The sequence below is a fragment of the Gekko japonicus genome, unplaced genomic scaffold, assembly GCF_001447785.1.
Source record: "Gekko japonicus isolate JY-2015 unplaced genomic scaffold, Gekko_japonicus_V1.1 scaffold720, whole genome shotgun sequence".
Classification (NCBI taxonomy): Eukaryota; Metazoa; Chordata; class Lepidosauria; order Squamata; family Gekkonidae; genus Gekko; species Gekko japonicus.
Genome location: NW_015165256.1, coordinates 100,057 through 124,725, shown reverse-complemented (window position 1 = coordinate 124,725; position 24,669 = coordinate 100,057). Strand labels below are relative to the sequence as shown.

Below are 24,669 nucleotides of genomic sequence, written 5' to 3'. Positions count from 1 at the left end.
TTCACTGCGCATGCGCGACTTACCCTACGGGATGCGATTTTTTAAGAGCGACGCGGCCGCTGTCAGGATGGCGTTCTTCCGGCTTGGTTCCTCTCTTTCCGATCGTCTTTGTGGTGTGGAGGAACGGCTGAGTATGTACGCGCTAGGGGCTTGCGCGTGCGCGTGAGACGTGGCCGAGGCTGTCATTGGCGAGAAAGAGGGCCTGGCTGGAGCTTGCCTCGCCGGTAAGACTCCAAAGAGGGGGGCGGGAGAAGGCTTCTTGTCCCTATTTTTTTTAAATGCACAGATATCTATAATATATTTCTAATTTGCACATGCAAATTGTATGTCCGAATGAGAAATAGTGGCTCAAAAGCTTCAACATGCTATATTTTGGTGTGTGGGGGGAATACTACCTGTCTCCCCACCCCGTCGAAATAGATGTCAAATGAAGATTGTATCTCATCTCACTGTCGCCCCATCTACGAGCCAGCCAAGTCACTGTGTTTGGTTAGATTCAAGTGGGTAGGCGTGTTGGGGTGAAGCAGCTGAGCAACGTTTGAGTCCAGTGGCACCTTTAAGACCAACAAAGTCTAATTCAAGGTATAAGCTTTCGTGTGCAAGCACACTTCTTCAGAAACCTGATATCTGAAGAAGTGTGCGTGCACATGAAAGCTTATACCTTGAATTAGACTTTGTTGGTCTTAAAGGTGCCACTGGACTCAGACTTCGTGTTTGAATATGTTATTGTTATTCCCTGTAGTGCCCTAGTCTGCTTGCTAGTTTGAGTGGCACACTAGGCATGATGATTTTTAAGCGTGTTGTGCCTGAATCCCCCCACCCCTGACTGGACTTTGACATGGACAGTAATGCATCAGATGCTCAGGAATTCATCTCACAAGTGGGTGGGCCCTGATTCTGTAAAGATGATGGATACCTCTTAACGGATGGGGCTGAGAGAGGAATAACATCTTTTGGCAGCCCTGGTCTCACCTAGCCTGGGTTTTAAAGCAGGACATTCAGTGGCAGTCCCTTTAGCTGTATTCTCATATTCTGAATGCTCAGAACTGCCCCATTTATCAAACACTTTCCTGCGCTCCTTGGATAAACCAAAACAACATTTCATGCCTCTTGAAAAAGTCATTTAAATGTTAGCTAAGGTAAAGGTAAAGGTTCCCTTGCTCGAAAGCCAGTCGAGTCCGACTCTAGGGTTGCAGTGCTCATCTCCGTTTCAAAGCCGAAGAGCCAGCGCTGTCCGAAGACGTTTCCGTGGTCATGTGGCCGGCATGACTAAACACCAAGGCGCACAGAACGCTGTTACCTTCCCACCGAAGTGGTCCCTATTTATCTACTTGCAATTTCTTGCTTTCGAACTGCTAGGTTGGCAGGAGCTGGAACTAGAGACGGGAGCTCACTCCATCATGCGGCACCCGGGTCTCGAACTGCTGAACTACTGACCTTCCACAGCCAGCAGTTCAGCGTCTTAACCACTGAGCCACCGCAGCTCCTAAATGTCAGCTACTTCTCTCCTAATTGAACTATGCTCTGTCCACTTGCCCTCAGCATTCTGTACAGCACTCAGCACAGGGATCCTCAACCTTTTTGAGCTTGTGGGCACCTTTGGACACCTACAAAGTGGCTGCTGAAGATTACTTTTAGTCACACAGTGAAGATCCTTGGGCTGTGATGGCAGCTGTTGCCAAAGCAAGATTTTTAGAAATCTGCACAGCCATTCAAATCTCCAGTCAGAAGGCATGCTGGGAGGGTGTTTTATGACTGGTTAAATTTTAGCTCAGGTATTGAGAGAATATGATTAAGTGAAGAATAATAAGAATGACTTATGAAATAGTTGTGAAATTGTAATGAGAAGACATGCATGCAAAATGCTAAATGGGAATTTTGTATATTTCTGTCTATTTTCTTTCTTCCCCTCTTTTCCCCTTTCCCCTTTTCTTTATATAAACTAATAAAATTCTTTTTTTTAAAAGGCATGCTGGGTAAAGCCACACCTGGCCCACCTACTTTCTAAAAACAGAGTATCTTATTCCAAGAAACTGAAATACTGAACAACACATCCTGTTACCATTAACTTGTTAATTAATGATTTGGAGTTGGGAGTAAGTAGTGAAGTGGCTAAGTTTGCGGATGATACGAAGTTGTTCAGGGTGGTGAAAACCAGTGAGGATTGTGAGGCACTCCAAAGGGATCTGTCAAGGATGGGCGAGTGGGCGTCAACATGGCAAATGGGGTTCAATGTGGCCAAGTGCAAGGTGATGCACATTGGAGCCAAAAATCCTAAATATAAATACACATTGATGGGGTCTGAACTGGCAGAGACTGATCAAGAGAGAGATCTTGGAGTTGTAGTGGATAACTCACTGAAAATGTCGAGACAGTGTGTGACTGCAATAAAGAAGGCCAATGCTATGCTGGGGATTATTAGGAAGGGTATTGAAAACAGATCAGCCAATATCATAATGCCCCTATATAAATCAATGGTGCGACCTCATTTGGAATACTGTGTGCAGTTCTGGTCACCACGCCTTAAAAAGGATATTATAGCTTTGGAAAAAGTGCAGAAAAGGGCAACTCGAATGATAAAAGGGTTGGAACACTTTCCCTATGAGGAAAGGTTAAAGCGCTTAGGGCTCTTTAGCTTGGAGAAACGACAACTGAGGGGAGACATGCTTGAGGTTTATAAGATTATGCATGGGATAGAGCATGTAGAGAAATAGGTACTTTTCTCCCTTTCTCACAATACAAGAACTCGTGGGCACTCCATGAAATTGCTGAGCGGTCGGGTTAGAGCGGATAAAAGGAAGTACTTCTTCACCCAAAGAGTGATTAACACATGGAATTCACTGCCACAGGAAGTGGTGGCGGCTACAAGCATGGACGGCTTCAAAAGGGAATTAGATAAGCATATGGAGCAGAGGTCCATCAGTGGCTGTTAGCCACAAGGTATAGATAGGGGCTCTGGGGCAAGTGATGCTCTGTCTTCTTGGTGCTTGGGGAGGGGGGTCAACAGTGGGAGGGCTTCTAATGTCCTGGCCCCACTGGTGGACCTCCTGATGGCACTGGTATTTCTGGCCACTGTGTGACACAGAGTGTTGGACTGGATGGGCCTTTGGCCTGATCCAACATTGGCGTCTCTTATGTTCTTATGTAGATGTCAGATTACCCAGAGAAGCCATTGAAAGTCATATCTATATATATGTTTGCCTTTTCAACCTGTAACCCTTTCTTCTTTTGGTCACTTTTTCAGAGATTTTTCCTTAGTTAGCCCCCTTTTGGTTTGTAATCTTACATTTAACTCTTCAAGTAACAAAAGAAAGAAGCTATTTTATTACATCAGGTGCACATTTGTTGGAGTCTCTTAACTACTATTTTGTATGGACTCAATGCCTATTCCAAACATAAGACTTGTTCACAAGTTACAGGGAGTACACATACAACTTGTGTAGAGTATATGCTTTATTTTTCTTCAAACGTGCATTGAGTAGTTCTCACATTCAGTGGATCTACGGCTGAACGTTTGATTGGAACCTCACAAGGTACTATTCCTTGGTTTTGTTTGTAAATAACACATGTTGGCTGTTTCGTACAAACAGGTATAAGCATGTACATGCAGGCTCTGTGTGTTCACTGTAGCATGTGAACAAGGCTTCTATCTATTATCTGATCAGAAATCATGAGCATATTGCTTATTCCTCTTTGATCTGTAACAGATTTTTAATTTATTTTTCACTAAATTCTGTTGCTGTTCTTCATCCCGTTTTTTGTTACCATTTTCAAATGTTCTCTGACCGTCTTCAAACATTTTTGTTCTTATTGTCCAAATTTCTCCCCTTTTGCTTCATTTTCTGAATAGAGATGGAGATGGTATCTCTTCCATCACCTGCAGCATATTACACAGTTATGGATTGATTTGTTATTGCCAGAATGCTATCTATTAAATCCTGATCATCAGGATACAAGCTAGGTTTTTCACCCCATCCACATCCTCCTATTCTTATATAAAAGCCACAAGTTCATGCTGCTGTTTTTGTAGCTTGTTCTTTAAACCTTATATAGTGGGGGCACAATTGCAACTCCTTGTGTTTTAACTTTTGTTGAGTAAATAGTTGCTGTCTTAACTAGGTCATCAGACCTGGCATGTTCTTATTTCTGTTTCTCATTAGCTACATTAATTGTTGCAGTTTATAATTTCTTACAATCATTTTTCAAACTGTCCCATAACAGTCCTTCACAGAGGATGGCTGCAAATGTTGTCCTTCACAGAGGATGTTGTGCAAATTATGGCTGCGGTCACACAGAGCATTAGCCACGCTACAGAGATGGAAGATAGGCAGATTTTCCGGGCGCGATCAAACTGCAACATCTGGGAAGCGTAGAGCTCCCATGGCGAACCCGAGGCTTCCCGCTGAAGACGCGCCGTAAAAAACTACTACCTCCGAGGTACTAGTTTCCAGAAACCACGGGGCAAGGGCGGGCGTCTGATCATGTTACAGATCAAAGAGGTAGCTCGTGGCATCCGGCGCCCGCCCATGTCCCGTCGTGAAAAGGTTTTTTCCCCCAAAGTCTCCACGGGATGCGCACAAGCACCCAACGGCGCATGCGCACAGTTTAGTTAAAAAAACCCACAACCCCCCCCCCGCCGCAGGATTGACATATGATTGGCACCTCCCCCCGAACCACGGGACATCGGCGGGACGTTTGATCCGGCGGTCACGCGGTAGTTCATTCCGGGGCAAACAGCCACGCCTCCCCCCCGCGATATCCAGCCCATGTGACCGGGGCCTCTATACACCAAAGGGATCCTGTTCCTGGGTTTCAGCCCTCAAACACTAAAGGATCCTAGTTCTGGGATTCACCCATGTTGAAACTCTTCAGAAGGCATCCCACTGCCTTTAATCACACCATTCACACAATATTTCTTTTGAATGTTTAATTCCCTTTTGTTTAACCCAGTCTTCAAAAATGTGCTCCACATAGTTCTATTATGAATACTCTGAACCAACAGTGGGCCTACTATGTATGTATAAACACCAATAGCTTCCATTTTTGGGATTCTATAGTTATAAATACGAAATGATACTAGCCGGAGCTCACCCCTGCATCCAACAGGAGCACTGGCTTGCTCAAGACTTGCAGCCATGCAGTAAACAAGATGCTAGTCCTGGGATTCATCCCATAGACGCAAGCACACACATGTCTTTTTACCACTCCCTCTTTCACATTTTGCCACAAAAAACATGTAACAAGTTTGGGATCTAATAGGCAAACAAATGAACATGAAGACTTATTTTTTGATTTATTCACTGTGAGCATAACCTTTAACTGATGTTCAGAATTATACTGATAAAGTTTTGCATAGAATATTACCATTTTTTTTAAAGCAGGAGAGTATCACTCATTCATATCTCATCTACTCACACATTCATATCTTTTGGGTGGCCAAAAAAGGAGGATGAAATATTAATTGATGACTTGGGAGTTGGTGTCATGCACAGTTTCAGTTTCAGGATGCAGTGGGTGAAGTCCAACTGTGCCTTCTTCCTTAGAATCTTTATACAGTTCTGTGGTTTTAGGGTCTTTTTTAGAACAACCTCTTACACCTGTTCACAATTTCCCCATTTTTCAGCCCAAAACTGGCCTCATTATTTTTTCTTTCATCCTCACTTTTGGTTTGCTTGTCTTAGAGAGTTTCCTCCTTATTTTTCATCAACACCTGTAGAATATCTGATATTCTTCAGCCTTCTTTACACCTTTCTCTCAAACATCCTTTCACGCTTGCTCACAGTTAGAGATGAACTGGTAAACAGAGCTGAATCTTTATATTAGTCAAATGATTGGCTCTGTGTGTGCTAAGTGCCTTCAAGCTGCTTCCACCTCATGGCAGCCTCCAAAACATCCTATCCAGGGATCATTTCGTAGAAAAAGAGGTGCAGGAGCTCATTAGCATAACTCATTAGCATAACTTATTTGCATATGCCACACCCCCTGACCTCACCGGAAGTGTGTCAGAAGGCAACACCCACCGCTCAGGCTCCACTGGACTGTTTTGGATTGCTAGCTATTGGGGGGGGGGGGACGTGCAGATCTGTCCTCGCAGAGGAGGGAGAGCTTGTACCTGAATAAAACTTGGTCTTAAAGGTGCCACTGGACTGTTTTGGACCGGGGGGCTGGGGGGGGCACTGCAACTTACCTGGCTGCTTCTTGCTCTGACGGAATAATGCTGCTGAATATGCTGCTGGGAGCAGGGGGTGGGGCTTGTAGCATGTGCCCGCCCCCTGGGCTCTTTACTGCCGGAGCTCCGCTCCTGTGTGCTCCTGCAGGAAATGACCCCTGATCCTATCCTTAACAGCCTTGCTCAGGTCTTGCAGACTGAGGACCTCTTTTCCTAGCATTATTGTCTTTTCCAGTGACTCTTGTTTTCTCATAATGTGACCAAAGTATGATAGCCTCAGTTTAGTCATCTTGACTTCTAGGGACAGTTCAGGTTTGATTTGATCTAGAAATCATTAACTAGGTTGTTATATATGGTTATTATAACCATATATATGCCCCATTTCAAAAATGAAACCTTACTTCAAACATTACTGTGTGGATAAGCATGGTAGATTATATGCCACTTTGAAGTGCTCTTATCAATTGTAAGCATTTTAACTCTAGCATTGGCTACAACCATGTCCCAGAAGGATAACAAGTCCTTGGAGGAGGATACATGTGCACTTGATGAAAATGATCAGAAGGCAGAGGATACTGGACCCACTGAGACTGATGATGTGGAAGCAGAACCAGCAGCTATGACACGGAAAAGACCCGAATCCAAAACATCTGAGCCTTCTGCTATGCAAGAGGCATTAGACCAGAAAGTTCAGGTATTTGTGCTTAACCCACTGTCACTAAGTTCTGCTATATTTGAATCTTATTCCCTTCATAGCAAGATTTGGGGGTGCTTTGCAACGTTATCATTGTGGATCTGTTAAGTCTTTCTCTGAATTTTACATTCACTCCATCCATCTATCCATCCGTACAGTGCATTACTAATATTCACAGTTTTGAGTTTGGGTTACAGTTCAGTTTATTGTTAATACGGTTCAAGAACAGCACGAAATCAGTTAAGGCATTACTTCAAGATCATATAAATATACAGTATACAATTTTAAAAGTTTAAATTCGCCATCTCTTAATATAAGTTGTATGATTTTATATTGATTGACAGTTTTAATGGAATTTTAATGTATTTTTATATATGTTGTTAGCTGCCCTGAGCCTGCCGAATGGCGGGGAGGGTGGGATATAAATGTAAATATAAATAAATATAAATATAAATAAATAAATTTAAAATAAAACAAATACTACAAATTACTGCATCTAATTATTAGAATTCAACTGCACCCCTTATTTGCTTCCTTGCGAATTTTACAAGCTGCCACAAAAAATCTGGCACAAGAAAATGTGATCTGAGTCTTTGCACCTGATAGAAACTTCCTAGTAACTTCAGTGACTGGAATAGAACAGGCCAAAGACCTACCAAGCAAAGGTAAACTTTGCCGGAATTTCCTGGTAGAAACTGCAGTATAGCAGGATGTGCTCAGTTTTCTCAATCTTCCCATCCCCACAGGGGCAAACCCTTTCTAAGAATGGAATCTTTCTATATCTCCCCTCCACTACTGCGGAGGGGAGGACATTACATCTAGCCATAGAAAAAGCCCTGAGATGGGATGGGTGGTCTAACAGCAAAAGGTAAACAGCCTGAGGCACCACATATTTAGTGTTCTCCAGCACCAAAAAGTTGGGGGCTCTATTTACGTCCTCTTGCTGTTCTATATCCAGTACCCTTTATTTAACAAGGGCTTTGGCCTGATCAAGGCCCATTGTTATGAGAATCTCTGCGGGAAGACCTGACATAGACAACTTTGGGTGAACTGTCTTCACCCATCAAGATCAAAAACCATCCCTAAGAATTAACAAAGTAAAACTATGAGGGGAGTGGTTCAGCTGAAGCCAAAAATGTATGGAAGCTTGGGCTACAAAGGAAGCAAGAATGAGACCTTCAGCTGGGTTTGTTAAAATAGTTTGATACCACTGTGGAGAGCATGGTTGCAGGCTGCCGCTGTTATTCTTGTGCAGGAAACAGAAATCTGTTGCCTGTTTGCTTTCTGGAGAACTGTGCCTGTCTCTAAACAGTGACATGTTAATAGAGCGCCCTGGGGAAAGTATTGAGAGGAAAGGCTGATGAAAGACGGATGACCAGCACTGCTACTTCCTTCAGGACTTTATTTTGAAAGGCAGAGTATGTGTGTTCTAAATAAACAAATCACTGCTGATGTGGTAGAGGGAAGGCTGCTTGGCTGTATCTCAGTTTCTGAATCCCACTCCTCCGGGAGATTTTCATGTATGAGGTAGCAATAGCAGCTGAACCATTTTGGAGAGGAAGAGAACTTTCCTCTCCAGACCTGGGAAAGCAGTCATTATTCCCTGGTCAATGAATGGGAACCAGTACCGTAACCTCTGTGGTGGTCTACCTGCTTTTGGGCAGACATTAGCTTCTGTATTGAGACAGAAGTTTTGGGACGGGACAGTTAACTCCTCTAATATACTTCGTATGGGGTTACCTTAATGACTTGCCAAATAAATGAAATGGCATATATGTGACTCTGTTGGAAACTGAGTTTTGAAAGTGTGTAATATAGATGATTTACTACTTACCTTCCTTACACAATTCAACATGCATGTGGTTTTTTTTACCTACAAAACCTTGAACAGCTTGGACTCTGCACAACGTCGATGCCAGAGCACCATAAATCTGTAATTTCCCAACCCAGGCATGTATATTCATTACGACCTTTAAAAGTAGCCAAGTCAGGCAGGTGCTCTTAGTTATCTGTGTGCAAAGTTTATTGGTATTTAAATCAGTTTTATGTTTTTAAATGATGTGTGTCACTTTGAGCACCTGCTGGCAGAAATAATTACGTGTACAGTGAATGAATAAATAAGCTGAAATAGCAAGGCCTTCCAGAGAGGCTGTGTGGCTCTCTCCAGTTCTCCCTTGAGACTCATCAAAGTGTTAATGTAAGTATTTTCCAGTAGAAGTAAAAGACCTTGTCGGAGGTTAGGTGTGATCTAAAACCAAAACAAAACTGTTTTTAGAAATTTGTTATTAGGTCTTCTCTCCTGCTGATTTATTGAGATGAAATTCCAAGCCCTGGGGATGGAGTGGGTTAGAAACAAAATTAATTTTTATTTACATGTTATCCTAACAGTAAAAATGTGTTTGAATTTCATAGATATTGTTGATAGGTCAGGCATCTCCTTATTTTTGTTTCTTAAAGGAGTCTAGTTCTATCAAGCAATCACAAACAGGATGGGGATACTGGGGGAACTGGGGAAAGAATTTACTGTCAACTGCTTCTGCTACAGTGGCTACAGTAGGTAAGTCCTGCTAAAATTTTGCTAGCAATGTTCCTTACAATCCAAGTCAAATGCTCTTTTTCATTTCAAGTCTCCCCTGGCTTTTAGAAGTTTAGCTGTGGCAAATACAAAATGCTATGTGGGAAATGTAAAAGCAAAATAATCAGGACAGTGGGATCAAAGGTATAAAAAAATGGTACAAACTCAGACATAAAGGATTTGATCCTGTGAGCACAAAAATTCTGGGCTCTTCCCCCTCCCCACTGGAGCTCTTTCTGACCTTTGTAAACTTTATACTTGCATCCAGGATAGGCACTAGTAGCCAAATGAGTTAAGCTGCTACACTGTGGAAGGAGAAGGAGGTGAAATCACTTCTTCCTTTCTCTTCCATGAGCAGAGCTCTGTGGAAAGGAAGACCCCAGACCATCCGTGCTTTCCGCTGGCAACTTGCAGCAATGATGGCTAGCTTGGACAATGCCTTTATAGGTTTCTCTTTACTTTTTCAATTTCACTATGCATCCCTGAGCAATTCATCTTTCTGGCTTGGCCTCTGTTTACTTGGCGAAATACTTTGTTTTCACTTGGGACAAAAATAATAATTCTGTTTTCTTTAGGTCATGGAATCTCAAATGTCATTGAAAAAGCAGAGACATCCCTTGGGATCCCCAGCCCTAGTGAATTGTCTTCTGAGGCCAAAAATGTTACAGAAGGTCAGTTTTTATTAAAAAACAAAAAACAAAAATGCTTCTTGAAGTTTGTTGCTTGTGGTCCTGTGATTGATGGTGTTATTTTAACACTGTTACTTCTTACTTCTAGGGGTTCTGTTGGGTATTGCCGGAGAATAGGGTGTTGACCATTGTGTGTGTTTTACTTACAGGCTCTCCAGGACACTTGCCTTTTCCCCCTTGTTCTATTATCTAAGATTAATATGCATATTTTCTCTGTGAGGAATGGCAGTTGCAATTAATACTATAAACTGATCCAAGAATGAGGGTAGAGGTTTTGCATGCAAGGAAAATATCTTCAACGCATGGAAACTGACACTTAGTCTTGTGCCAGGAGGTGGAGCAGGATCCAGTATATAGGAGGGCAAATAAGAGGAAGCGGTGTGGATTAGAGTGTAGAACATTGTGCCTGTGCTTTATGCTGCAAATGGCATCCTGTGCCTGATCTTGATGTCCATCAGATTATTGCATTTGGTCCTAATCATACAAAATGTCTAGAATCCAAAGAACCACATAACTAGTGTTGTATGCCCAAAAGTTATGGTTCTTGGGTAGACGTCACTACCACAGGACAACTGTTACTGAAAATGAGGGAACCTTCCAAAGTAATTTGTTATGACATAATAGCTTGCTTTTTTATTTTAGTATTCACAGATCCTATTGGGCATGACAAATGCCTGGGCACACCCAACCTCTTGGGATTCTGGCCAGCATATTTGTTTTATTTAAGCTTTCTTATTTGTTTGAAACATTTATATGCTTCCTCTTCAGATGGTTCACAAAATAAAACAAGGTAAAATCAAGCCATTTAAAAGCCCAGCTAATAAAACCCCAAAGCATAAAAGCACATAAACCCAGAAGATCTAGCAGCCTAATATATTCCTCTTAACAGTCTTCAGGCTAGATGCAGATGGTCAAGTAGAAACTGAGAGCCAGCTGGTGCAGTAGTTAAAAGGCTGGACTTGGCAAACCCCAGTTCAAATACAAAGTGTGCAGTGGAAGCTGTCTGAGTGAACTTCAGCTAGTCACACACTCTTAGCTTAAACTGTCTCACAAGTTGGTAGCGTAATTAAGTGAAGCAGAGGAGAATGATGTAAGAATAGTTGGGTTCCCCCCTGGGGATAACAGTGGGGCGTAAATAAATTTTAAAACAATGGAAGAGATCTTACCCTTAGTTAAAACCCTGGGGTGGTGGTATAGTGGGAAGAGGGAAGTTGGGAAAAATTGTTCCCGTCTTCAAGTGGCTGAGGTGCCTTCCAGCAATGGAAAACATAAGGGAATGGAAAGCCACTGTTTCCACAACAGAGAGCTGAGATTTAGTATGGGCATTTTTACACATGCTCCTTTTGAAACTAAACTACACATTTTGAACCACATGACAGCCAGTATCTGTTAGCAGAGCATGCTCTTCTGTTGAGATACCAGCATTTCTAACCCTTCAAATCACATGGCTTCTTTAATTTCAGAATGCCAGAATTCTGCAATAGCCAGTGACTGCAAAGGAGACCCAGAAAATCCTTCACCATCCATTACTGGTGCTTTTGGGATGTTTTCCACCATCTCTACCGCCGTTCAGAACACAGTAAGACAGGAATGTGCTTTGGCCTCTCTTTTTTTTTTGCGCTTTAGCATTACGCCTTTGTTCCACTCTTCAAATTGAAGTTGGTATATCATGGCCCCGGTCACACGGGCCGGATATCGCGGGGGGGAGGCGTGGCTGTTTGCCCCGGGGCAAAGTAACGCGCGGTTGCGCGAGCAGACGTCCGGTGGAGGTTCCGTGGAGGTCCCGTGGGTAGGGGGGAGGTGCCGATCACAGGACAATCTTGCGGTGCGGCAAAGAAGCGGCGCGGTGCGGCAAATGGGTATTTTTTTTCTGTACGCCAAAGTATGCGCATGCTCCGTTGGGTACTTGTGCGCATCCATGGAGACTAGGGGGGAAAAAAACCTTTTTGCAAGGGGACATGGGTGGACGCCGGATGCCACCAGAAATGCGATCAAACGCCCGCCCTTGCCCTGCGGTTACCGGAAACTAGTACCTCAGAGGTACTACCGCGTTTCCCCGAAAATAAGACATTGTCTTATATTTATTTTTTCTCAAGAAGACACACTAGGGCTTATACCACAAATGCATAGAAATCCTGCTAGGGCTTATTTTGGGGGTAGGTCTTATTTTCGGGGAAACAGGGTAGTTTTTTACCCCGCATCTTCGGTGGGAAGCCTCGGGTGAGCCACGGGAGCTCTACACTTCCCAGATGTGGCGGTGAGATCGCGTCCAAAAAATCCGCCTATCTTCCGTCTCTCTAGCGTGGCTAATGTTCCATGTGACCGCAGCCCATGTTCAGTTGAGTGGTCAGTTAGGACTTTTGAGTTATTTATGACTGCTGATTATGCCTTTGATTTATTTGTGATTATTAAGTCTGTGATGTACGTGCATATTAAGAAAAAAGCTTCTTAGCCTCATATGTTATGGTGGAAACTCTCAACTGCAGAGTGGAAATTTAAATGGCTTTTGGCATTTCTTCCTGAAGGTGGACTTCCTGCTGTGTTTAGGGCCTGAGCAACAATCTCTGGGATGCTTTTTGGGCTTGATTTAATGTTTATTTGGAGTGGAATGGGATAGCCTGAGAGTGTGTGCATATATTATGAAAAGACATGTGCTACTTACCATTCATTGCAAATGGTGGCACTTAAAAGGTATCAGTTAAAAGATGCGGAGGAGAAAAAAACCCTTTCTTGATGTAGCGACTTCTGTCGCTGAGAAATTCCCTGGGCTTCATTTGTTGACCTTTCTTTTCTAAACACTGTGTTAAATTTCTTCAGACTCTCAGAGGAAGGGTAGGAGCAGCTGAACTCTGGCTGTGTGCTCAAGTGTATATTCTTCTGCGTGTTGAAGTTGTCTTTCTTTGCTTATTCCATATTGGTCTTAAATGTCAGGCTGATCACAGCTGCCCTAGAACAAAATGAGAAATTGCAGTGCATTCAGGTTTATCCACTTCTTACAGCACACAGTTAAATATTTTCTCTTGCTTTGGATTTTTCACATATAACATAAAGTAATAGCATGCCGTCATTATTTCTTGTAATCTGCGCGTGTATCTTATTTCATGGGGATAGTGAAGAAAGGGCATCCTGCAGTTGAAGTACTTGGCCTCCATAGATTCCAGTGTGCATGGTACTTATACATTTTTTTTGGGGGGGGGCTGTCTGTGTTTTCCTCAGGGGCTAATTCTGTGTTACATTCTTCCTCAAATGTGAATGTATGTTTTCTAGGGAAAGACCGTTATTAGTGGGAGTCTGGATGCATTAGAGTTCATTGGTAAGAAGACTATGGATGTGATAGCTGAAGGCGACCCTGGATTTAAGAAGACAAAAGGTCTGATGAACAGGAATTCCACACTTTCTCAGGTAATAGTTTCCTCCAGACTCCCACATTCCCCCTGAGAATGTCATTTTCCTGGGAAAGGATCCCTGTTGTTTCAGAACACGAGATGCTCCAGGCAGAATTCTTTAGGCCATTCCGCTTTTCACCCAGCACTTGTTAACACTCCAGTTTTTCCATTTGCAGATCTTGAGAGAGGCAAAGGAGAAAGAAGAACAGAGGACAGCTACTGAGGTTTCCATGGCTACAGAGACGAAAGCCCATTATGGTCTACTCTTTGATGAGTTTCAGGGTCTTGCTCATTTGGAAGCCTTGGAGATGCTTTCCAGAGAGAGTGAATTAAAGGTAATAACACTGAGCATTTTACTTTTTACAGCTGAGGAGGAATAAAGATATATACCTTTGTAAATGCTCGAGGGATGGACCCCTTATATTGATCGCACAAAGCATCATCCACTGAAAATAATAATGAGGCAAAAGCTAGAAAAATGGCTTCCTAGCCTCCCATGTTTCCCATCCCTTTTGTGTGCTTAAATAAAAGGTTGCTCTGTCTTTGTTGCACTGACTGGCAAAGCTATTGGTCAATGGAATTATGATATATAGAAAGCTTCATACTCATATTACCTGGGGGGGGGAGCATGCAAATGCTGTGCCCCCTTTGTCAAAATGGAAATTGCTTTCAGCAGTCAGCCTGTAATCACTACTGCAGCCTTACTTTTCATGCCCAGTATGAAGCATTTCTGCTGAAGCATTCGTGGTTCTTTTTGTGGCTTTCTTTCCCTTGCTCAGGTGAAGTCTGTTATTGGCACACTCTCTGGAGCAGAGTTAGATGCATTAAAGGCAGAGTTGGAACAGCTCAAAGAAGCGTTTTCATTAGCTGAATTTTGTGATGATGAAGAGGATGAAAAGGAAGGTAATGAGAATTCCAACTTGTAAGAGTTGACAGCTTTCTTTTAAACTATTTGAATGACGAGATAATTTGTTCACTGGTTAGTAAGTGTGCAGCAGTAATACATGAGCAGCTCAGAAAAACACCAGAAGAAAAGACTGAGGGAATCAGATTAAGGGTCCTTTGAGCCATTATTCTGTTCTCCCAGTGGCCAGGTCTGCAATTTTAGAGGAAGCACAGGGCATTAATTGAGTATGTACTCCATGCACGTCATCTTCTGCAGGGCATTTTATGGATGCCCTTGGCAAAATCACGTTGTTAGTTACTGTTGTTTGTATCACTCATTTAGTGATTACATTCATACCCCATGCTTCCTCTAATGACCTCAAGATAAGATCTGCCATATTGTTTTTTCCTGAAGACAAACCTGAGTGGGTTATGTTGAGTAGCAATGACTGGTACACTGAGTGCGTGTTATGGCTTTGACTTTGGGTGTCCTTGATCCAAGTCCAACAGACTGTGCCACACTGGCTTCCATGGCTGTCTTGGTTTTCATATAAACTCTCTTACATAGTTAGCTATTACACGGGTCCCTGGCAGAGAGTGCCTGTGAATCTGATTCCTGTGTCTCAAATGACATGTGATCCCCAGTCAGTAGGAGTCTGAGGACCATTGTTAGGAGCCTAGTTGGCCTGTGCCAGAAGTCCTGGTAAGTGCCCCAGGGGAATCTCATCCAGCATGCCTGACTTTGAAAGACACTGTAGGAGGTCCTTCTCCCCTTTGAAAGACAAAGTCAGCTTAGTTAGATGTAACGTTGGAAACAAGGATGCATGTGACGGGAAGGTGACTGTACTTACAGTGCTCAGAAGAGACTTTGTAGGGTAGTGGTCAGGAGGTGACCAGTCCAGTTTTTGTTTCTTTTTGCTTTGTCTTCATTGACTTTGCTGCCCTTAAGGATTGGCAGTGGGAGTTGCATAACTCTCCAGTTGCACTCCTAATGACTAGATTAGTAAGGACTGACTGCTCAGCAACCATACCTGTCATACTCATAGAATTCTCTCTATATTATATGTCCCATACAGTCTGGTCACAATAAGTACAACTGGAAAGCTTTATGTGTTCGTTGCATCCTAATGAAAAGCAGCAGTGGTGCCAGGAAGGGAAAGGAGCATTCCCTCTACTCTCCCTTTCAAGACCCCCCCCCCCATAGCCAGTTGGCATCCTCTCCTGGAGAATCCAGCCTGTAGGCTGCCAGTTTAGCAGTCCATATTGTGTTAGGTATCTGCTTAGGAGGGAAGCACTTTTCTGCCGAAGCTTTCCTTACATCAAACATTAATGGGGGGGGGGGGTGTCTCTGTTTGTACAAATGCTTTAGCAAAGTATTTTCACTTGTACTAAATCTGGATTCTAGCCTTTGTTGTGCAAGCGTAGAAATTCGTGAGCATCTAGCAGCTTTTTCTGTTGTGTGAGCATATGGTGCTGCATGCATAATGAACAAACAGTTGGCTTTTAACATCATTTTAAATTCTCTGAGGCTCCACTGCAGGCAGATGTTTATAGCTGGGTGTAAGAACAGCTGTGTCAGTGTTGTTTTTTTAACTGGTTGGCCAGTTTCACATGACAATACATGGGCTGAGATTTCTAGCATTCATTCCACACAGCCCTAGGGGCTTTAGGCCCTGTTCCCTCCCTTCCCCAGTGCCCCTGAATAAATGTTCAGTTCTGTACTATCTTGGTCCTCAGAGAGCCTGGAGGATGGAGCCTTCACTGTTGTGTTGGGTGTTTCCCAATGAGAGTGCTGCCCCTTGCAAAACATTTGAGAGGCAGAAAAGGCCCTCGGTAGTCTTCATTTACTTTGTGATTATGGTGGTGGCACTGTGCAGCAAGTGCCTTTGCCTCATTGAAGCTTTGGCAGCGCTGTGGTTGAGACAATGACCTGGGACAACAGAGAAGGCTCTGGAGATGCTTTCTCTTGGCCGATCAGGGCCCTCTCGAGAGCACCTTCTTGGAGGACTGGGTTTTGCATGAATAGTTTCATATTGGAGGTATAACATTCAGCAGCTGTTTCCTCTTTCAGAAGGTGAGGACTTCACACGGGAGATAAAGGGTCTTTTTTCACAACTCCGTGTCTCAACCAAGCCAGACAAACTGACCCAAGTAAGTTAACCCCAAGAAGATGACAAAACAGAGGCTACCTAGGGGTTATTGTGGGCCTGCAATTTCTTTAGGGCCTAAGGGCAGTTGCCTGAGCAGTGACATTCCCCAGGCTGCTAGGGTTTTGCTAAAGCAATAAAGGGTATTTTGCAAGGTAGAACACCAGATATTGTGACCCTTGCAGATTATAATTAGCACACATTTTTGAAACTTTTTTGTGTTATGGCTCTGTTCTGTTGCTGTTCTTTGAGGGAGCCAGGTCCATGGGTTTTAAGTTGTATTCATGGGATATTGATTCAGATGGGTGGCAGTGTTGGTCTGAAGCAGCAGAACAAAGTTTGAGTCCAGTGGCACCTTTTAATATCAACAAAGTTTTATTCTGGGTAAAACTCTGTTGGTCTTAAAGGTGGCACTGGATTCAGACCTTATTCTCATGGGATATTGGTTCATCATTTAATGAAACTTCAAAAGTATGTCCTTACTACAACTGCAGTTAATGCACTTGCTAGTTAGAGGCAGTTTATTTTATTTCCTGCTATAGCCATAGAGTAGCAGCACCCTTTTCACACTTGCTTGTAGTACTGTGCAGAGCCACTGAGTGGCAGTGTACTCCAGAACAGGGGAGAGCGAGAGCGAGACCTTTTTTCTAGGCCTGCCCTTAGAGCAATATAACCTGTCATTCGATGTAAAGGGGAAATAATTGTCTAAGGTATACCTTAGTAACCCAAACCCAATCTAACTAAAGTTTGTGGCAAGTAACAGTAATTCGAAGCACATATGTGCACTGAATAATCATGCTGGCTGAAGACCTGCCCCAGTCAGCTTCCCTCAAGCCCAAGCAAGGAGCAATCTGTGAAGTCTCTTTCTCCTTCAGTGGGGGAAGTCATCCAGATTGGTTGGGTCACACCTCCACTAACTCCAGGCAGGGCTATGCAAATTTTCTTGCAAATCTCTCCTGGTTGGATCGGCTGACCCACCAGTCTTAGGATGGCCCAGCTTTGTACAATCCTCAATCTGTTCAATATCTTCCATATGTCTTCCCTTTCCTAGGCAGGATGTGGATGATTTCACCCCACTGAAGAAACCCTCAGGTAGGTTCCAACACTTTATTCTCCTTCAGTGGGGGGAAGTCATCCAGATTGGTGATATGCCCAAACTGTCATCCATTCCATGTCAACCAGCAGCTGGTTTTACTGTCCTTTTGTCCAAGACCAGTACGCCTTAAAGAGAAGGCCTCGCATAAGTTAGATCAGCATAGAGCGCTACGTATCTACCTAGACAGGACAAAGAATTCTAGGCTGTCGGTTGCCCTGTCTGTATTGCACAAATGCTCCGTTCCTGGGAAAGAGAGTATCAAAGTCAATGATTGCCTGTTGGGTCAGAGCTTGCATCTGTAAGGCTTATGAGGTGCAGGGCATCCCAATGCCTCGGAAGGTCACTGCTCATTCTACCAGAGCAGCAGCATCTTCAGCAGCGTTCACAACAAGAGCTCCAGTAGAAGAGATCTGCAGGGCGGCCATGTGGTCGACCTTCTCCACCTTTGTCAAGCATTATAGAATTGGACAGATGAACTCCGCAGAGGCATTCTTTGGCAGGAGGGTGCTGCAACAGGTTGTGAAGAAGGAAGAGAGAGGACCCCTCCCCTCCCGGATGACAGTTTGGGCATATAACCCATCCAGATTACTTGCCCCACAGAAGAAGAATAAAGCACTGGAAGCTACCTGGTGTTTTTTCAGTGGGGCGAAGTCATCCACGTCCCGCCCAGGAAAGGGAAGACATACAGAAAATATTGAAGAGATCAATGATTATGCAGAGCTGGGCTATTCTAAGAGTAGTGGGTCAGCCAATCCACCCAGGAGAGATTTACAAGAAAATGTGCATAGCCCTGCCTGGAGTTAGTGGAGGCATGACCTAAAGAAGAAACCTTCAGATAGGTTCCAGCACTTTATTCCCATCAGGCTGTCCCACTCTTCTGGTCCTGCTAGATGGCATATTTGGAAGTAGAACCCATGTCTGAGACCTGCAACTAGAAGCAGGCTTGGTTCTCAGTAGCTGGAATCACTAAGGACAGGAGAAGGGTTTAACCCACCCCAGTGGTATCCATTAAAAGTTGCCAGTTACTCTGATGGGAAAGCGAAAGGATTACAGTGGGAGACACAATTGCTATAAAAGCAAAACCTGTCCTCCATTGGATGGCCTATGGCCTTGCCCTCCTAACAAAGGATTCTTTTGGGAGAGCAAAATATCCTTCTGCCTTCATGCATACATTCAGGCATTCACATGTACGCACGCAAAGTGTGTTAGGCATTTTGCTAGAACAATAGTCTCAGCGTACTTCTGAAACATGATAAAATATTATGTCTTTCAGATTTCTAGGGAAAGTATTTTCAGTGTAAAGTTCGATAGGTTTCCAGCTTCCTCATTCTGTTTCTCTTTACTGAACTAAGGTGGCGGGGGGGGGGGGGGGGGGGAGGCTGCTTCTTCCACCTGCGCATATGTAGGATCGACCTCTCCCTTGTTAAATAATGTGCATTTGGGCATCTGTTTCCTCCTGGGCAGGCAAGGAGCTCTGCTTGTGAATTAGCCCACAGCCTCAGCATGCAAACTGCAAAAGAAGAGAGACCAAAGGAAGTAGACCAGCAGGTGGGCTTCGGGGATGCTGAGCAAGAGGAGAAAAAATCAGTAGAGGTAATTCAACCAAAATTAGGTTGCAAAGTAATCTAACTGGAGATGTGCTTCTGTAGTCTCTGCTGAGAGTTTACAGCCTGCCGCTTTCGTCCTTAGTTATCGTTTTTTGCAGCGAGGCATTGAGGAAGAGCTGGAACGGATTAGGACATTCGTATACTTGGGTGGCATTTTTTAATTTTTTTTTAATGATTTTGTTATTGCATTGTTTTTTGCTTTGGATATTACCTGGAGCAGGTCTTTCAAGAGGTGACCTAAATTTTTTCGTAATGATGAAATATACACTCAGCCTCATAGACTCATAGTCTTTTTCTCACTTCTGCAGGACATTCATGCATCTGCTATCAGAAGTCTGGCTGAATTGACAGCCTACTCCATTGAAGTATTCCATAAAACTGCCGCATTAGTTCTGCACGGCCAGGAACAGGAAGTGTTAGCCACAGACCGAGCCAAAGCTCTCTCACAGTAAGGATGGCCGACTGTGTTTCAGTTTTGTTGAAGACTCATCTCTTAATTTCTTTTAACAAAGAAAGAACTTTTTTATACAAGGAATTTTTTAAAAAAATTATGAGCAACTATTGAAAAGAACTGTATGAAAGCAGGCAATGTTCCTTACACTTTAATTACTATGCATTTTTTTTCTAGAATGACCATTGTGCTGTGTAAAGAACTCTCATTTCTGTCTAAAGGCTTTGCTACATGCTTAACAGCTGCAGGGGTAAGTTTGAAAGGCTTGAAAGTATTGAAACAGATGAGCAGTACTGCCACAGTGTTCTGCATTGAACTTAAATATTTGCAAGATTCACACCCCACCGTTCTGTTTAAAAAGCACTTAGGGCAGCTTAGAAAAAAATAAGGTAGCACAGTAATTTTTTTTTTTTAAGCCAGTTAACTAAAAACGGGGCCCCCGCCCCCCGGGCCGGTGATTCCGGGGGGGGGGGGGAGGCGTGGCTAATTGCCCCAGCGCAGTTTGATCCGCGATTACATGATCAGACGCGCCGGCGGCACACCACGGGTCCTTCCCTTTATGCCGGCGGGTAAATGAGCGACCGGAGGGGAATGCCACGCGCCGGCGCGATCACACCACGGGCGTCTGGAGGCAGCTCGTGGCAAATGTTTACTAGTACCTTGGAGGTACTAGTTTTTTAACGCGCATTGTCGGCGGTAAGCCATGGGTGCGCTCCACTTCCCAGATGTTGGGCTGTGATCGTGCCTGGATAATCTGCCTCTCCCGCGGCAACTTTGCCGTGTGACCGGGGCCTATGTATATAAAGAAGTAAATTAGAAAGCAGCAGTTAAAATGTATCCAGAGACCTGCCCAGATCTAACATACAGTTTTAGAAACAGCCACAATTTAAAAACCATCAACAGTATCAGTTAGCTGAATGTAAAAATCTCAAAAATAACTGGGCAGAAAAATTACCTACTCCGGGGAGATAGTTGAACTAGCCCCCCCAGAAAAGAATTGTTGTAAGTGACCTCCGGAATGCCCCCAATGAGGGGGCTATTTGGCATGTTGGTAAAAGGCATGCTGTTGTCCCGGACAGTTGTAACTGAATGAGTAGAATGCCAGACTTTCCTCATCATTCTCCATATATGAAAGAATGAGGAAGGATAATTCTTCTGCAGGCTGAACTGTCAACAGATAGACATCTTCATGAAGAATTGTGCCTGTTAGAGACTCGTTATTTTATTCTCTGGAAAGCTCGGAATAGCTGCATTTTATGAACCTTCTTCAAAGAGGAATCCTTAGGGGGAAAATGTTTGGTTCTCAAACCCCCCCCCCCCTTTGTTCTTACTGACCTCTTTTTGTTTTCTCTCAAGCAACTTGTTTTTCCAGTATTTGTAGCTAAGGTTGAACTTGTATCTAAGGTTTTACAGCTCACCTAAGAATTTGACTCCAGCATACTTTTGGCATAGAGTAGCTCTTTGTAACTGCATATTCCAACAGATTGATTCTTAATTGAGAAAAGTCAGTAAAGCCTTATTAAATCAGTTGTGGGACTGAAGTTCAGATCCCTTTCAAGAGGGTGTACTTGATTTTTAAAATGCAGTAATATATGCAATCTTTTCAGGTGGAAGAGAAGGGAGATGTCCTTAACCCTTTAATCACCGGGGTGTTTTTAGAGGTCAGTTTCAAACATTAATGTTGGGATGTGGATCATTGTGCTTATTACTGGCTGTGCATTTATCTGAAGTAGTTGGTCGGTGAGTGCATGTGATAAGAGAATTCTACGTACATGTGACTAGTGAGATTGGGTATTTTATTTACTTTATTGTGTTAGTATCATGCCTTTCATCTGTCATGGAACTCCAGGCAGCATACACAGGATTCCCAGGAGGTCTTCCGTTGAGGCATGACCAGAACGTTCTAGCTTTAGTAAAGTTGATGTGTCATGCATGCGCCTCCTGAAAGCCGAGGCTGCAGCAACCAGTTGTGAAGCCTGTTTCTGAACTTTCATTACAACAAAGTCTCTTGGTGGGATGGATGGTGAAGAGCAGTGTTCCCTCTAAGATGAGTTAGTGTGAGCTAGCTCACAGTTTTTTAGCCTCCAGCTCACACATTTTTGGCTTAGCTAAGGAAGGATGGCTCGAGAACAAACTAATTTATGCAGCAGCCAAATCTCTCGCTCGCAACTTTAATGCCAGTAGCTCACAAAGTAGAGTTTTTGCTCATAAGACTCCACAGCTTAGAGGGAACATTGTTGAAGAGGGAGATGTTAGGAGCCCTTTACAACTGCTTGTTTAGACAATCTGTGGTTGTGCTATAAAGTTTTAGCCTGGGTTCTTGGCACAATCATTAATATTTTCAGCCCCCTCCCCCCAAAGTTAGCAAGATCATAGCTCTTGTGGATTGTAGAAGAAAGTTAAGAGCATCTGAGTAATTTGTTGTGTTTTTTTAATGGAACAGGGGTGGGAAATGTTGCAGCTTTCAATAGACGGGGGATGGGAGTGTCTGCATGCTTTGTGGTGGCATCTCAATTTTCCAGTGCTACGACTTGCTGCATAATGTTCACTCAAATGACAAATTAGGAAAGAGGTGGTGGGTGGAAAGTAAATACTAACCCTTCTATCTAGCAACAGGTATTTTTTGTGGAAAGGGAGGCTCAGTATGATTGTCCCTTTTTGTTCACAGGCTTCCAACAGTGCTTCGTATATCCAAGATGCCTTCCAGCTGCTCTTGCCAGTTCTGCAGCTCTCTCACATCCAAGCCCAGGCAGAATTAACACAGTAATAACCTGAATCAGACACTACTTGAGCAGACTCCCACTGTACCTGCACGATTCAGCAACGGGATAGGCGTGTGCAATAAAAGACAAAAGTTTTTGTGTCTGGTACTTCACCAGCCAGTGATAATGTGCTGCGTGGCCCTGATTGGGGAATGTAAGTTAATGAGGAAGTATGAGCAAAGTTCAAAGAGTGGGTGGCTTTTGTCGGTGTTCTGTGTATCCATTATTCCATTTCTGGTTTTCTGTACTTTAGTGACAAAGTAAAATGTTAACCTCTTGATAATGAGATTTCTAAATCTAGAGAAAGACAGAGTGGTATAACTGTATGGATGAAACATGACCCTAGGAGAACTCTTGGAGCAAAATATCAAGTTTTTACATATACATTTGGAGCAGATTCCTGAAGTTTAGCCAATCCAAAATGATGGTATTGCAAAAACAGGGTTGGATCCAGTGATTCATCAGCAAAAGGCACCGATGGATCTTTCCTATGGTCCCATCTGACCTGGGAAGCTTGAGTCCCTGGGCTGTGGAAATTGCATGGGCTAATAGCCACCTGAGTGCGATTGCGTGTGTGTGGAGGGTGCGATACAGAGAGGGAAGAAGGGGAACATAGGAAAGATCTGTGATCCCTGCAGTCATGGATCTTTGGATACATGCCAGCCTCTTGGGAGCAATTTCAAATTATGTTCACTCTTCTCTGACTTGGAAGGCCTATGAAACAAATCAGTAATTGCTAAGGTTGCAATCCGTACACAGAGTTACACTAGAATAAGTTCCAGGGACTTTGGCGTGACTTACTTTGAGGTAAAGACACTGAGGATTATGCTACAAGTACTTTCAAGTGCAACTGACCTGGAGATTAAGTAGGCAGTATAAAACTTTTCCTTTGAATGATGCTATTTCCAGATTGAAGAAACAAAATCTCCGTAGGCCTGCTTTGTTTGGGGAGGGCAGACTGTAAGGTCTGATGATTGACACATTTTGAATGCCTTGCTCTCAAGCAGTAAATTTAAAAAAATAGCTCAAAATAATTTCATTCAAGTAAAAGTCAGGGTTATTTGGTACAGGAGGGAAAACAACAACAATAAAGTCCTAAAGCTGATGCATTATTTTGTTCCTCTTACAAGTGGCTGTGTGCTGTGGGCAGAACTGTTGAGGACTCATTAAATATCTAGACTCCCTCAGTATAGACTTGCTCCCTGTTATAACAAGCCCAAGACTCTTAATAGACTTATTCTTTCCATTGTATAGAACTGACCGTTTGCACTGTTTTATCTTGTACCACTGTGAGAGGTTGTGGTTGCTTGTGCTTTTCATCCTATATTTCTTCTGGAAGGTAATGTTAGTATTTTATTTATGACCAAGCAGTTGTTAGGGTCATAGTGACCCCTTTCCAATGTGTTCATTTTTTGTGTATTGGGGGGGGGATATTTTTAAACGAGAATGAAATTTCTACTTCAAAAGCAGAGCAAAAAGTTTGAATGGAGTAAGATGGCAACTTGCAACTGCTTGAGAGAATAGCCCACTGTCTTCATCAGAATGGGTTCATTATCATGATTTTAGCACTTGTTCCATCATCCAGAATCTTAATTTAAAGTCTTTCATTGCTAAATCTTTTTACTGACTTATTCTGTAATCCAAAAAAGCAATGTTCAGGTAATACATGTAAAATGTGTTCAATTTTATACAGCAGGACAAAAAAAATCCCTTTATCTTTAGATAGTTTATTATTTTAAGCAGAGTCTTTTTCTAGCAAATTATATTTTGAATATGTATGATATTTGTGAAATCTGCATTGTATTATAAAATGAGAATAAATGTTATTCTATGATGGTTTAAAGGTGATGTTTCCTGCTAGATTGTCCATCCCCTGTCTCTGGGACATCTTTACTGTCTCCATCTCTCCCTTAGAATTCTTACTTTCTATGGACCAAAACTATCTAACTACAGAAAAATTGCAGAATTTCTCAGCTTTGGCTTATGATATCCAGGGGAGCAGGGAAGGCAGTGATATTTTATCATGGAGATAAGGGAACCAAAGATAGAGTCCATCACAGTATTTAAAATTAGATGCTCCAAACTTACTATAACTCTGGCCATGCCATGCAGTTTCATAATGATCTGATACTCACAATATTCCAGAATATTGAGGAGATACCTATGTTAAGCTTTCTGCTATGATATTTTTCCAGGGTAACAACCAAT

The 24,669-nt window shown here is 43.1% G+C and overlaps 1 protein-coding gene across 2 annotated transcripts; it reads left to right on the top strand.

Moving 5' to 3' along the window:
* The first annotated feature begins 147 nt into the window (after positions 1-147).
* FAM114A2 (family with sequence similarity 114 member A2) lies at positions 148-24,154 on the top strand. Of its 2 annotated transcripts, none has more exons than XM_015410166.1 (14): positions 148-224; positions 6,655-6,863; positions 9,321-9,420; positions 10,014-10,109; positions 11,591-11,706; positions 13,395-13,529; positions 13,690-13,848; positions 14,293-14,416; positions 16,473-16,549; positions 19,106-19,234; positions 19,557-19,696; positions 19,877-19,949; positions 21,307-21,360; positions 22,368-24,154. In XM_015410166.1, exons 2-14 carry the CDS (start codon positions 6,669-6,671, stop codon positions 22,464-22,466), a joined length of 1,497 nt encoding a protein of 498 aa, XP_015265652.1. In that variant the 5' UTR covers positions 148-224; positions 6,655-6,668; the 3' UTR covers positions 22,467-24,154. The 2 variants fall into 2 exon arrangements, with proteins under 2 accessions (XP_015265652.1, XP_015265651.1); XM_015410165.1 differs by having other exon boundaries at positions 16,470-16,549.
* The last annotated feature ends 515 nt before the right edge of the window (positions 24,155-24,669 follow it).